Source organism: Copadichromis virginalis, linkage group LG4, assembly GCF_057382275.1.
Source record: "Copadichromis virginalis isolate Kocher_CV1m ecotype Utaka linkage group LG4, C_Virginalis_male_GT1.1, whole genome shotgun sequence".
In the NCBI taxonomy this organism is placed as follows: Eukaryota; Metazoa; Chordata; class Actinopteri; order Cichliformes; family Cichlidae; genus Copadichromis; species Copadichromis virginalis.
This window is the reverse complement of record NC_140621.1, coordinates 7,530,022-7,545,238: the sequence shown is the minus strand read 5'-3', so window position 1 is coordinate 7,545,238 and position 15,217 is coordinate 7,530,022. Positions and strand designations below refer to the sequence as shown.

The following is a 15,217-nucleotide window of genomic DNA, read 5'->3' as shown; positions in this document are numbered from 1 at the left end:
ATGAAATGTTTGCATGCTATAGGGTTACGGTCAACACCAGTGATGAATTAGACTTAGCCCGTAGTTAAAATAAAGACTTGAAGCAGGAAGAAACAGCTGGCGTGGTTCTGTTAAGAGCAACTATACCTTTAAAAGTCAAGAAAGAAAAAGGTTGTATTTTGCTTTGTTTTGAATAGCAGACAGGTAAAAACAACATTGTGCAGTTTTACAGTCATATCCTGGAACTACTTCTTGATGAACAACAGTTGGAATTTGCATTGATCTTCTGGAACCTGTCAGGGATGGAGTTGTTAGGCTAGTCAAATTTCAATGACAAAATGTGAAGCAGTCATGAAAAAGCAATCTGTTTGTTCAGGTACATCGGCATAAATTGTAAACATTATGTTTTGAGACTTTGAAACTATATGTAATTATATGAAATATATTTAATTCCTGCAATACATCTTTACACTCTTTCAACAGAGAGAATGTATCACCTTGGCAGCCAAGACATTTTTTAGACCAAATGAATTATTTTTATTATCTAACTCTACAAAATTTGTACATAAATACAGAGAAAGTATTTTCTAATAACTAGATTAAATATTTGACAGTTTCGAAATTGATAGATAGAATTACAAGAATAACAAAAGATATATTTATTCATATTTGACTGAACTGGAAAATTTTGCAGACATTCAGAGATGACAAATACCTGGTTTTACTGGGAATTAGTGTCAAATCTTAGGAAAAGAATAATAGTTAAGCGAGTTACATAAACCTTGTTGGCAGGCTATCTTGAGATGACTTTCTTATCAAGTAAGACTAAAAACTTCTCTAAAGACATCACTAAGGTAAAAATATAGTCTATCAACATGCTGCCACAAACCTGCAACCAGTAGCTTATACCTCTCTTCATTCTTCCACCTCCTCCTCCCTATCCTGCACTTCTTTCTCCTTTCATCACTCCATGAAAATGATTTGCTTTCCGATTGCTCGCCTTTCTTCCTTCTCCTCATTTTTGTTGCTCATTGAAAAGCCACTTTAAGTAGAAAGATATTAACAGGAAGAATTTAAATGTCATGTATGATAACAGATAAATAGATTTTCAAGGAGAGGGTGAGAGAATGATGAACAGACATTTGAAATGGAAGATATTAGCATCTGGATGATAAATTTGAATACCATCAGCATGTCTGATAACGGGAAAAGAACACAGTCATTGAGGCAGACAGATATGTTATTTCATTTGGTGGTTATCATTCAGAAAAAATGAATATGAGTGTGATAATCATATTCAAAAACATTTCAGCTGACCAGACAAAAAACTGAAAAGAGATTAGACTGTTTATCAATGAAAATTTCAAACAATCATTTAGAGAGTGTCACTGCTCCAGACTAGTTACTGCTCTCATCTTTCCATCTCTGTTTATAGAAATACGATAACAAAGAAAACATAATGAATGACTGGATCTAGGTTTCCTTAAACTGTACTGTATCAGCTGTTACTAATGAGAATGCACCGCTAGCACGCACATACAAACATTTATATCAGAGGCTGCTGTGCCACACGTGCACACAAGGATGAGAGAGGTTATGTTGTTTTGAGCAACTGTATAACATAATCAAAAACTCAAGATAGGAAAAAAAAGAGGTTGAAGCTATCGGATTATCCCGTGTTACTGTTTTAGTTTAACTATCAGGTACTACAGTTTTAAAAGCACAGGAGTTCATTGCCATATGGAAAATTCTGAGCTAAAGAAAATAACTTTAGACTCAAGCTATTTCACTTTCATCACTAGTTGTCTCAGAACTTCACTGGATCCACAAATGTACTTCCTGGGAGAGAAAATGATAGGAAACAGGTCTTTATCAAATATGCATGTGTTCAATCCCTTTTCTCTAAACAACTTTCTGTTTCTATTAGAATTCACTGTTATAATGACATAAATGAGATGAGAAGTTTGACTTTTCCTGGCAAGCAAATTGAAGTGAGTGCAGGTCAACCTCAGTTCCTGCTCATGAGTCCTTGTGCTGCAGCTGGTGTTGCTGTGGGGGGTTTGTCTTTCCAGCCAAGATGCAATTTAGCTTCTCTCGGCCAGCACTGGGGCCTCCACAGCTTAATAACTGCCACTGTTATGAAGTGTTGACAACTAATATCAAGGGATTCAGTCGGCCTGCTAGACCCCCCCTCTGCTTTATTAAGAACCTGAATGCTTTTAATTTCCTTCAGCATGCAGCCTGATTATGTTATATTCTCTCTACCTTTCTCGATCTCTCAGCTTTTACCTTCTTAAGATGCCAACATTCTTTTTTAAATATCCTTAGTTTCTTGCCTTTCTTCCACTGTCAACCAGGTATTTTTCTGTGGGTGGCTATGCCCTCATGTTTTCTCACATTCACCTTTTGTTCTCTTGTCAGCATCAGGAGGAGCTGAGAGTGGCAGCAGCGGGGAGAAGAGTCCAACTGGTGGCTCGTCAGCATCATCTAAGAGGGCTCGAACAGCATATACCAGTGCCCAGCTTGTTGAGCTGGAGAAGGAGTTCCATTTCAACCGGTACCTGTGCCGGCCACGACGCGTGGAAATGGCCAACCTGCTCAACCTGTCAGAACGCCAGATCAAGATTTGGTTCCAGAACCGACGCATGAAGTACAAGAAGGACCAGAAGAACAAGGGCCTGAGTTCCAGCTCTGGAGGGCCCTCACCAACAGGCTCTCCTCCTCTGCCCTTGCAGTCTTCTGCCAGCTTTCTCAATTCAATGCACCCAATGGGAGGGGGAGGTGGAGGAGGCAGCACAGGCTATGACGCGCCATCTCCACCATCCTTTGGCAAGCCCCACCAGGGAGTGTCTTACTCCATGTCCACTGCCTATTCAAATGTCCCCATGAAGGGCTGCCCCCCCCAGCAGAAGTATGGCACCCCAGAACAAGACTATGGTGATCCCCATCCCCACCACAGCCTAGTGCAGGCTAATAGTGCTGGCTATGGGACACCCACCAATATACAGGCCAGTCCAGTCTATGTGGGGGGTGCTAATTATGTGGAACCCATGCCTGGCTCAGGGCCTTCCATGTATGGGCTTAACCACCTCGGCCCCACCCCACCCCACCACCAAACCATGGACTACAATGGCGCAGGGCCCATGTCAGCTGCCAACCAGCACCATGTGGGTGGAGGGGGTCCCCCGGGTCCCTGTGACCCACCTACACACCCGACATACACCGAACTGTCGGCACACCACACCTCGACTCAGGGCAGAATCCAGGAAGCACCCAAGCTCACTCACCTGTAGCAGGTTTGGAACAAAATGACAACATACAAAAAAGTGAAGACCACATCGAACAAATCATGGCTCACAAACAGACTTACACATAGGGAGACTAGTGCTGCAGCAGGATAGCATGAGAGGCAAAAGAAGACTCACAGGGGCCGTCCAGTGGTTTGTCCTGAGCTCTGAAGTCACAAAGGGGAACAGCCAGTGTTGGGTAGTGTTCTGCCACCGCCCTGTTTTCACTGCCTTCATAAAGAGCTCCACTAAATCTGATTAAGACGAGACCTTTCAGTGCTACCTTGAAACGGCAGGTAATTTAATTTTAAAAAGACAGCAGTATCGAGTATCACAGATGAACCCAAACCTTTCATATTGTCAAATAACTTGATGAAAGGCATATCTGCATATCCAATGCTGGAAACAACAGCAGTGTATTATAATGCAAACTCTTTTTTAAAATAGATTTTTCAAACTTATTAAACTAACTAGTATAATGTCTATTGCTCTAACTTTATGTAACACAAACTTTAAGTAACACAAATTTTAAACCATATTGAATCATATTTGAATTTGGATTAAACATTTAACTTTTACTTTAGTGGTATAGTCATTTTAAAAACGAACCCATCTACACAGTATTCCACAGCCCCAGGGAAATGAGGTGTATTGTAGGGAGAGGTCAGGTGTACATTCAGTCCCCATGCTGCTCTTTGCTGCTGCAGACAATGCATATCAAGGAGCTTGTCTTATGGCAGAGATACATTGGCAGCTGTTTAGTATGACAGGATCCACCTTGAGCACCGTTGTATAGTCATTTGTCAGATTGAGACTGAAATGAAAACCACCATGGTCGCACAGAAAAAATCAGGAAGATTTGTTCAAAACAGCATAAAAAAACCCTAAAAATTTTGAATTTAAGACACTTAGCAATAAGTACAACATTATTAAAACTAATTTATTTTATAATTTAATATAATGCTTTCCCAGACTATACAGGTCTCCTGATACTGTAAAAAACTGAGAACTTAGTTATGTTTCTATTTTTAGCCTTTCAAGTAGAAAGTGGGGTGAGGAGTGATTGTGTGTGTATGTTGGGCACGTGAGCACAGCAAATTCTGGAGTAGTTTAGCTACTGTGTATTAAAAGGACTCTTTTGGAGGTAGCATTTAGTCTAAAATTGTACTTTGATACTTAATAGGACACATATATGAACGCAGCTCTCCCCCTTCTAAATGAAATGGTTGAAATTTTAATGCCCAGTTAACAAGGTGGTTAGATTTATGGTGCTGAGTTCTCTTCCCCTCCAGACAACACATGTTGTTGTCAGCCAGGTTGAGCTATGTGGAGGACTCTGTCTCTATACCAGCTTGCGAGAGAGAGAGAGAAAAGAAGGAGACAGAGTGAAATGGAGAGCAGAAATATATAGCTGGAGCTGGCAGAACACATCTTCTCCTGCAAAAACCACTCGACGGTCACTGTCCCTTTCTGGCTCCTGCTGTATAACCATCTCAGACCCAGTCTTTACTAACCCACTGTCTCTTGTCTATGGCAGCAGCACATGGGTTCAGAAGGAGGCAAAACCTCCCACAGTTCCCCAGACTACCCCCCCCCCCCCACCACCACCACCACCACCTCCACCCCCTTTCCCAACCACATACACACACATCCATCACACGGACAGCCTACCTATCGCTCGAACAGGGTTTAAGAAGCTATGAGCTCAATTGCTAAAGTACTCATCGACACACATCTGTGCTAAGCTACTTTAGCTAATCACACCTTCATGCACACACAGCAGTGCTAAGCTAGCAATGTTTCATCAACACACCTCCATAGCCAGGGTACGCCAGCTGTTGACACCTTCAAACAAACACACGAGAGGACATGGAAGAAACATTTAAAATTCCTTATTTTAGCACATTATTGACACAGGGTAAATGCGAAAGAGCAGAGAATATTATTTATTTATGTTGAGGTATATCATTGCTGTCTCTCTCTTTCTCGCTCTCTCTTTCTCTCTCTTTATCACTTTGGAAGAGTTAACTTACAATAGAGGACACCGATGCATAAAAGTCCACACTTTCTCCTGTGTTGTTTTGTTCTCACATATCTTGACTTTTAACATGGATACAGGGTATATATTTGAACAAGAAATGCATGTCCCAGAAGTCAGAGCTGCTGTGTAAAACACATTTTTAAAACTACTGGGTTTATTTGCTTGAACCATCAGTGAGTGCATACAGTGCACACAGAGCCTATGCAGTGTGGAACAAACACAAGCAGTGTGCGCTCGACTCTCTCTAAACTTGCTGATGTTTAGGAAGTGAATCCCTGGTTTTGTTTTTAAAAGTGCATGATTTACACAAAAGCTTGCCACATCTGGGCATCATTGTTGCACTTAGAGTTTACATTTTGATGGTTAAAGGTAAAAAAAAATAAATAAATAATAATAATAATGAAATCTTATTTTGAAGACGAAAGGCCCTCCAATCAAAGCGTCTTTTGCCAATGTGTGTTCAAGTGAACATTCATATAAAATATTTATTTGTTATAGCCAGTTTAAAAAAAGACTTTCTGTTTTGTATGACTATTATTTATCCTTCATGTATTTATATCGAGAAAAAATACTGTACTTTTTTAGTATTTACCTGTTATGAAAGAAAAAAAACATTGTTTCTTCTTGTCCATTGTACTAAAGTTACATTTTTTAGTTCTTGTATTTTAGAAGAAAATTAGTAGTTTTTATGTTCCTATACTGACCCTTGTACATAAATGTCCTGGCTTGTACAGGGGAAAAGGCAAGTGTGGGGATTGTTGAACCACCCATGCATAGTGGGAAAATATAGACTAACTATTAGATGGAAAAAAGAACAAGTCTTTTTGGAGAAAAAACAAGTTCTTCTTTTGTCCTTTGTAGATCCTTTTTCTTTCACTGTTGAGAGAGTTGAATGTTGAACAATTCTTTAATAAAATGTTATGTTATTCAGAGCTAGCCTCAGTGTTTTAAGAATCACAGGAGTGTAAAGCTTGATTCATGCTGTTTTGGTAAAAAAAAAAAAAAAAAGACTGAAAAGTCAGCATCAGATAATGTTAAAACAAGCAGAATACTACTATCACAGTGAAGGTATCAGCAGAGAATCCTGCTCCTCTTATTTAGATTATTATGGTCAAACGAATGCTGGATTTCCTTGGGTTAATATGAAATATCAAATTTACAAATAGGAGATTTGTTGCTAAGATAAAGTTACAATTGCTATGATTATATAAATATGTAGAATGTTGATTATCACAACATATTCAGTATGATTGAAAATTCTTCAACCTACTAAAACCTTTAAAGCCACCACACAAATAAGCAGTTAAAACACAAATCTTATAGATACTGACATGTGTGAAAGACATGCTTGTTATTTTACTTAGATAACGCAAACACAGTGCCTCAAAAATGTCAACACAAAAGAGGAATGGATTTTACTGGCTTTTTTCTAGATGTGCAGTATTTAGGAAAGGTGTCAAATAAAAGTAAAATTCCAAGTAAATTTGCTTTCTAATTCACTTCATACAATCGTTGTTTTAGGTGCTTTTATAAAAGATGAACTCAGAAATATATTTATGATTAGCCTAGACTTTTTAGTTGGTTAAAGGCACTTTGTGTTGTATGTGTTAAGAGACAGTGATATGAGTGTTTGTATCATTCCATACAACAAACAGTTTTTACTAAGATTGGAACAACAGTCCTGACCTTTTAATAGCTAAATCTTCACACAGTCTAAACAGCACTTTTGTTGCATTAGTTATAATCTCAATCAGTAAGAATTAGAAGTTAAACATTCACCATCCCATCAGTCTTTCACTGCATTCTGTAAGATTCCGTACTAAAAAGTACCAATTTTTTAAGTGAAATAAATATGCATAAAAATACTTTTAAAGATGAAAGTAAAAACTTGAACTCAGAAACTCATAATAGGACTTAGTACTTGTTTCAAAAGCCTCTAGAGTGCATAATAGTGTCAAAAGGTTAAATCAGATTGAAAATTTGACTGTCAAATTTGTTAGATAGTTAGTATAGTATAGAATATATATAATGTAGATATAATATAGAAACAAATGCTGCTCATAAACCACAGATTAGGTGTGGCCGTGACTTAGTTCAAACAGCTTGTCTCTGATTCAGAGATGACCTGACTCTGGTGCCAGTAGTGAATACTGGGTCGGTGTCTGAGGATAAAGCATCACAGTCAGAAAACTTACAGAATTGTCCAAAAAAGAAAAGACCTTTAGCTTTCAGAAAACCTTCTCGCTGCTTCGCTTTGCTGTACAAACTAGAGAGAAGAAGGGCTTTATTATCTGATACCACTGTAAGAATAGGAAATGTATAAATCACCACCTATTACTCTGCTATTTAGTTGCTGTCTGGTATTAATTGCTGGGATAGCAGCAGCAGCCATCCTTTTTGCTAATATCAGGTGGTCTTAAGGTTGGGATTAATATTAAAGTACAAAACCTTTTCCTACAAAACCTGAAAAATAAGCACCAGATACTGTACTAATGTGTTTTGAGTTTTTGTTTTCTTCTGGCAGCTGTTTTTTTCTGCGGGCTCAAAAAGTTGAATAAAAGAATGAGCACCAGTCCCTTCAGTCAGATGCATTTTGGTGTCATGATCAGTTAGCTGTCTTCTGGCAGTTTGGCTTTTGACACGTGTTCAGCAGTGATTATTGTCACTAGTGGTGAAGAAAACATTCAGTTTTGGTGTGCTGAATCCAGTCATTACTGCAATGATGAAGATCACTTTATAGCAGGAAGGCATTCAGTAGCCAGGCCAAACAATTTGATTTATTTTGCTTCACTGCAGCTCTCCTTAGGTATCAGTGTTTATCCAAATTAAGTAACAATTTGGCTTGACGCAGTACCAATACTAAGAATTTTCCATTCCTTTTATGTATGTATGCATATTCTTATTTATTTAGTGTTGTTCTTACCACTTTTCCAAGGTGACGAAGAAATCTTCTGATGCTAATTTAATGCCCCCAGCTTTAAATCAAAAGACAGATAAGCGCTCTGACACCTCAGGATGTTAATCAGTCAACAGAAAATACTGGCTAGTGTGCAAAAATACTGAAATCCAGTGAGTGAAAACTCCAAACAACAGCTATAGGAACAATGAAGCTGACTAGGAGGTTGCTGGAGTTGTGCAAGCTATGTATACCCATAGAGCAATTTCAATATTTTCAACAAATCCTCTCTTAGGCATTTGTGGCTAATGCTTTCCTCTTTGAAGATTTCTCATCTTGCATGCAGCTCAGCTATGTGTCAGCTGTGTGTTTATGACTAAAAAAGCCCCGAGGACTGCGCCTCGGCTCTATCACGTGATCGACCCCCACCCCTCTTCTCTCTCTCTCTCTCTCTCTCTCTCTCTCTCTCTTTCCCTCTCGCACCCGCGTGCTTGGAGGGCTGAGAGCCTCATAAAACTTGAGACATAAATCAGACTCCCATAAATAATGGCCGCACTTCCCTTTACATCTCCGTTGGACTAACAGACAATAAAAACACCTATAAGCAGAGATTGGATCTAATTTATTGCCTCATAAAAACAGACGGAGAGCTCGGATCCGCTTTAGCAGCGCAGGCACTACTGAAAATCGTCCAGCTATTAGTGTAGCACACTCACAGCTACGTAAACACGCACATTTCTCCACTTAGAATCTTTTGATTTTAATGTGTTTTGTTAGACAGAAGATGTGACAAAGCCGTCATCGTGTTATCATCCAGTATTGAACTATTTGACTACAGAAATGCTATTCTGCACATAGTATTTGTACAGTCATGATTGAATTAGAAGTGTGTTTACTGTAGTATTGGTAGTATTAAAAGAAGGAAAAGTACAACAACCTGGTCATTAGTGAACTATGAAAAATTTGAAGTTACCGAGTCTTTTCTCACGTTACATGTTTAACCAGAAATTGGGCTTTAGGCCAATCAAAATCTCAAATAATATTAATGAAAAACTGTATTTGAGATAAACAAATAAAATGTTAATATTGTCAGTGGATTAACTAAAAATGTATTTTCGTAATAATCAATTGATAATAATAATCAAATAACCGATTGCCAAAAGCGTTATTAAAATAAAATAAAATAAAATAAAATAAAATAAAATAAAATAAAATAAAATAGAAATTACACGTTCCCATCTTCAGTCGACCAATCCACGCTCTTCAGGTCTTTACTGGCATGTGGAAAAACGTTTTCTGCTCGCCACAAAATCTTCATATAAACTCCCAATTCTTTATCAAAATTTTAAAAATATGCATTCATATATATTATTAAAAAATAATTAAATTAAAAAAGAGAGAGAATGAACGCTGCTCGCTCAGCAACTTGTGTCTGCCTTGTGGGCTTGTGTTTTCCGTGCCCATACAGCCTCGGCCTACTCACTGCCTGCGCTCAATGGCGTTTCCTCCCACACACATTTCTGCCTTTTTGCTGCCTTTTTCTCTTTCTTAGAGCCTGGGGGTGAGGCAAAGCGACTTGGAAAGAAACGGGGCGGGGGGGGGGAGCTAAGAACTTTTCAGTCTTTTATTTCAGTCATATCCATAATACGTCGAATCGAGCCCCGAAAGGAAGAGAAAGAGTGAGGGTGGATTTTTCCTTGTTATTTAGGGAGAGAGAGAGGCTGCTGTCAGACTCTTTGCAGCGAGAGAAAGATTGATCACCGCACTTCGTTTTCTTCCACTCGGGGCTATTCGGGCCCTCCCCAAAATATTCCCAGCTAAACAAATGACCGCTTCTTGATCTCTCGCAAAATCTACATGTGCGTCCTGTTGAGTCTAAAGGCCACTCTCACTTACAGTTACCATTTATACTGCTGCTGTATTCTTTTTATCATAAGAAGTAGAGTAGCGTTCTCTCCTTTTTCCCCAGCTGGGTGAAGCGACCTCGCTGTGAACTCTCCCTCTCCCTCTGCGTAAACACGGCGAACATTTTAACACCGTGGAGAGAGGGTGGGAGAGGAACCGTGGTATCTTGCAAGAAGAATTTTGGAGCCTCTCTGAAAAGGTTATTTTAGGGTAAGATTATATTTAGACCTTGTTTAAAGTTTCCTCCCCTCTCATACACACCACTACGTAAATGTGATATCTATTAGATATAAAAATCGCACACTTACACATCAGTAGGCTCCCCTCACTGTCTGTCCTCAAATCTAAGCTATGCTCTTGTAAACTGTTCCCTCTGCACTACCGCTGAGCACAAATCTTCATCGTCCACTCTTCGTGCGCTTCTGCGCCATCTAAAAAACTCTCAGAATGTTCTAAGCGTGACATTTCCACCCTCTGTCACACCTTCTAAGATTAATGAGCAGCGCGTTGTAAACAGGAGACATATTGTAGACGGTGCTGGCCGGCTCCATACACCTAACCGTCACCACATCACCCAGAAGACGGGGACAACATGCTCAAGAAGAGGATGCTCTATTGTTTGTGCAGCATCACCGGGCCTGGATGCGCCGGCCAGTCGCCCACACTGCGCACATGGCGAATGGCCACCGTATCGGGGCTTTTTTTCACGCCCTGTTAAAATACAACAATGGCAGCTACCCTGCGAAGTAGTATCCTGACACGACATTTGATGGAAAAAAAATAATAATGCTGCTTCCCACAGCCATCACAGCCGCCTGGCCTGGGTCCAGGATTGGCTGATTCGGATCACGTGGCCAGGAACTGGCTGCAATTTCGCCCCATAGTTCTTCAGTTTAGACTACCCAGGTCCCCACACGCTAGTAATATCACCAATATACACAATTATTATATAGCCACGGTGTTTACGCCATTGCGGTCGGGAACCTACATGTTCGTGCGTTTTTTTTCAGTTGATTTTTTTGTGAAGCCATAGTGTGTTGCGTGCGTGTGCAAGGGTGCGTGCGTGTATGTGTTTTTGTTGTTGTTTCTTCTGTTTTTATTTTTGGGGAAGGGGCTGTTCGGAGGGTATCGCCGTTTCGGGGTAAAAGCCCGTTTGAGAGAGCTATGAATTTTGAATTTGAGAGGGAGATCGGTTTCATAAACAGCCAGCCGTCCCTAGCAGAGTGCCTGACGTCCTTCCCCGCCGTCCTGGAGTCATTTCAAACTTCATCAATCAAGGAGTCGACAGTAATTCCGCCTCCCTTTGAGCACACCATCCCCAGCTTCAGCCCCTGCACAGCCAGCCAGCCGAGACCAGCTGCGAGAAGCCAGCAGAACCGGAGAGCCTCCGCCACTAATGGCCTCCAGACGCATCACGGAGCCGCCCAGCAGCCATACACGACCGGCCAGGCCCCCGCCCCGGCCACGGTCACCCCGACCGGCCCGATTGCCCACGAGTTCCCCTGGATGAAGGAGAAGAAATCATACAAGAAGTGCCCCAAGCCAGGGAGCAACTCCAGCGGTACCGGATCCATCATCCCCCCCGCCTCATCCTCCCCGTCGTCAACTGCCTCTGGGTACGCTTCGGCGGGCATCGAGTCACCCACAGGTCGGTATGGTGGGATGCCGGGTAACAGCGTGTATAGCTGCATGCATGTGTGTGGTAGTGAGTAAGAGAGTGTGCAGCATGTTCTGTTCTTTTTTTACTCGCATCACATTTCCAACAGTTATTACACCCTGCGTGGATATACTTGAATGACATTGTCTTTTCCCCCCTCCGTGTGTGTTTGTGTGTGTTTTGTGCAGCGCTGTGTCAACAGGGAAGCCATATCTAGACCACTGCATTATGCTGCAGTGCTTTGCACACTCTTTCATCATGCATTAAACAACCCATTAACGTCTTACAGATAATCCTTGTCAGTGCGGATCAATACGTGCACGCCAGCCATACTGAGGGCAGATCTTTTACATAGGCACTAAATAATTTCAGAACTTTCGAGAATCGAAAATGTATTAATTCCATGTATAATTATTTGTCTTGCGTAAAAACACACACGGGAGTTTTTTTATTTCTCTTCTTTTTTTTAATTTCATGTTCATCGCTTACATATTTGCTATAGCATATATCGCTTTCAACCTTCTTGGACGATGTGCAGTAGCAGCATGGTCATGTTATTATAGATTCATAACACAAATGAGAAGGTCGCCATGTTGGATGGAGGTGGGAAAAAATAATGGCGAGATAAGGACAAAATACGTTTGGGTGTGGAGGTGGTGGTGGGGGGTGTAGGTTTCGTCCCCACAGGAAACGCACTGCACACTATCTGATTTTGTGGGATTCAGGTTATTTCTATCTCTCACACTGAACTCTCTAACAGTCAATGCATTTTTCAAAATAAATAAATAATTTTGCAAATAAATAAGCAAGCAAACAAACAAATCGATGAAATAATGAAAGAAAGAAATTCCAGTTTTCCATTCTTATCCCCACACATTTAGAAATCTACCTCGTATCAATTTTAATGGGAATTTCTCGGCAAATTTTCTGCCTTCTTTTCTGAAGTACGAAAAAATCAAATCGAGCTTTCAGTTGTGTTTCTGACAAATACCGCCACATTCGTCTAAAAAAATTCCCACATTTCCACACGCATTTCCTTCTAGCTCCGTGATTTATTCGTGTTCCTCTCTGATCACAGAATGCAGAATCTCATAGCCCTCGCTGATTTACAAGACACAGAAGCACACTTTCATTGATGACATAGTTATCTTTCACTCTTCTGAGTGACGGTTGCTACTATAAGTGGAAGGTATATTTTTTAAAATATTAGTATTAGTTCTTTTTTTATTACAGGCGAGGAGCCAAGGTGAGCTCGGCGACGAAGTAGCGTATTTCTTGCAGGAAAAATAAATAAATATATATATGGGGTTTCATTTATTGTCTTTGTTCCTGTCCAGACCCGAGTCAGGCGGGCCTAGACGCTGGAGGAGCAGGCTCCCGCCGGCTGCGCACCGCCTACACCAACACGCAGCTGCTGGAGCTGGAGAAAGAGTTCCACTTCAACAAGTACCTATGCCGGCCCAGGAGAGTAGAGATTGCCGCCCTGTTGGATCTAACCGAACGGCAGGTGAAAGTTTGGTTCCAAAACCGGCGGATGAAACATAAGCGGCAAAACACGCACGGGAGCGGAGGAAGCCATGAATCCAGCGACACGGGAGGCTTTGAGCCGCTCGAAGGCGCTGACGCCTCCTCCCCGTATTCAAGCCAGCCTCTGGAAGCATCTGGCACAGGGGAGACTGCCTCGGAGGGAGAGCCGGGAGGCGGCAATCCATCTTCGGCCGCCTACGCTAATGACAGCGGGGACAATGCACAGCCCACACCAGAGGAGGGAGACCGTTTGAGTATCCCCGAGCAGCCACCGCTGTTTACGGCATCGGGGTGCTCTGACTCTGCGACGGCTCGTCACTCTCCGCCGGCGTTGGCGGTCACCAACTCTGCTGACAACCCGGGCCTGATGCAGCTGAGCGAATCCGTGCCTGGATTAACAGCAGCTCCCGAGCAGCAGGACTCCTCAATTACACCCACAGCTTCATCTGCTCCTTCTGCCGTATCTTCATCGTCCACCCTACCCGACCTCACCTTCTTCGCCGGGGACCCCTGCCTGTCACCCAGCCTGCAGAGCACCCTGGACAGCCCTGTGGATTTCTCAGAAGAGGACTTCGATCTGTTCACAAGCACACTGTGCACCATAGACCTGCAGCACCTCAACTTCTGAGACCTCGACACAAATTGAAAGTAGGGTCAAATAAAAGCGAGTGGGGCAGTGGGCAGAGGGGCCTGCGTTAATGAGAAATCCAGCAGAGGACACAACACTTATTTATTTAACAGAAATAAAAGAATATTAAAGCTTTTCGGCAACATTCCTGAAACCTTTCTCCATTAAAATATGTTTTGTTTTTTTTTACATATTCTTCTTGCTTTTTTGGAGGGCATCATAGTTTCAAAGAAATCCAATTAATTTTTCACTTTAAAACATCGAAAGGATTTTTTTCCCCTCCTTTGAAAATATGACAATATGTGGATGTATTTTTTGTACTTCACTTTCTCGGTTTGGAATTTTATTATTTTTTTTATTATTTATTTATTTCTTCTTTTTTTGGGGGGGGGGGGGGGATGTAAATCAATCCTTATGAGTTTGTGGATTTGTTTCCTCTAGTTCATCCTGGTGCAGCTTCATGGATTCTTAAAAGCTTCTCAGGAACTGTTCACGGAGTCTGTAGGCGCAGATATCTGGACCGTTTTGACAAAATCCAAATGGGACAATGAATGAATGAATTCTCTCTTTGAACGGCACGACGCAGAGAGAGGGAAGCCCTGCTGATGACCGGAGGTTTAAACACTAGTTTATTTATTGAGATTCTTTAATAGTGAAAATCCAAATTATTTATTGTACATATATTTTCATAGTGGAATAACAATAATAATAAAAACACAAACATTTATACTGTGCCCCATGTTTTTTTTAATAGTCTCTGAATTTATAAATTAGCACATTTACGTGTGTAACCCTAACACATAGTATGGATTAATTTATTTGACAACACTAAATAGGTCAGAACGTTTTTAGACCAACAACCTACAAAATTAATTTTTTACAACACAATTTTTTACTTGTTTATTTATTACAACTATTTTTAATTATTTGTATTTTTATATATAAAGCCTATATACATGCTGTGTTTTTTGCACGGATACTTTATACATTATAACCACCTCCAAAGCAATTGAATCCAATACACTTTTCAAATTTCTCATTTCAATTCCAGTTTCAATTTATTTATTTTTTATTAGATAAGGATTAAATAATTGACCTGTTAAAATTCCTAAAATGCTTGTTTAGTTTTTCCAACTTAAAGACTATAGCCTAGGAAACTATGTATAGCTAGTGTGTTTACATGGAGATAACCTTGATAAATGGGAGCAAAATAACACATTTTCCGGAGCTGCTTGCCTTCATCAGGTGTTAGCTCAGCACGGCTAGCTCTCTGAGTACAAGCTAAGGGTTAGCACAG

At 40.8% G+C, this 15,217-nt stretch overlaps 2 protein-coding genes across 4 annotated transcripts in view; both read left to right on the top strand.

The window, feature by feature from the left end:
* hoxb3a (homeobox B3a) overlaps positions 1 to 13,164 on the top strand; it is a 57,500-nt gene extending 44,336 nt beyond the window's left edge. For 2 of the 3 annotated variants that reach the window (XM_085453348.1, XM_085453345.1), the window contains one exon: positions 2,401 to 4,632. In XM_085453348.1, coding sequence (XP_085309474.1) covers positions 2,401 to 3,272 — 872 coding nt within the window. In that variant the 3' untranslated portion in view covers positions 3,273 to 4,632. Of the gene's footprint in view, positions 1 to 2,400; positions 4,633 to 13,102 lie in introns of those variants that run through there. The other variant, XM_085453347.1, reaches the window with a different exon arrangement.
* On the top strand, positions 9,827 to 14,828 carry hoxb2a (homeobox B2a). Its single transcript, XM_085453349.1, has 2 exons — positions 9,827 to 11,756; positions 13,103 to 14,828. The coding sequence occupies exons 1-2, from the start codon at positions 11,273 to 11,275 to the stop codon at positions 13,918 to 13,920; spliced, it is 1,302 nt and encodes a 433-aa protein (XP_085309475.1). The 5' UTR covers positions 9,827 to 11,272; the 3' UTR covers positions 13,921 to 14,828.
* The last annotated feature ends 389 nt before the right edge of the window (positions 14,829 to 15,217 follow it).

Excerpts from the sequence above, each read along its gene's own strand:
- hoxb2a (XM_085453349.1), top strand. The coding sequence starts at position 11,273 with ATGAATTTTGAATTTGAGAGGGAGATCGGTTTCATAAACAGCCAGCCG. Across the intron at positions 11,757-13,102 it reads GGGCATCGAGTCACCCACAG|ACCCGAGTCAGGCGGGCCTA; the intron begins GTCGGTATGGTG and ends GTTCCTGTCCAG.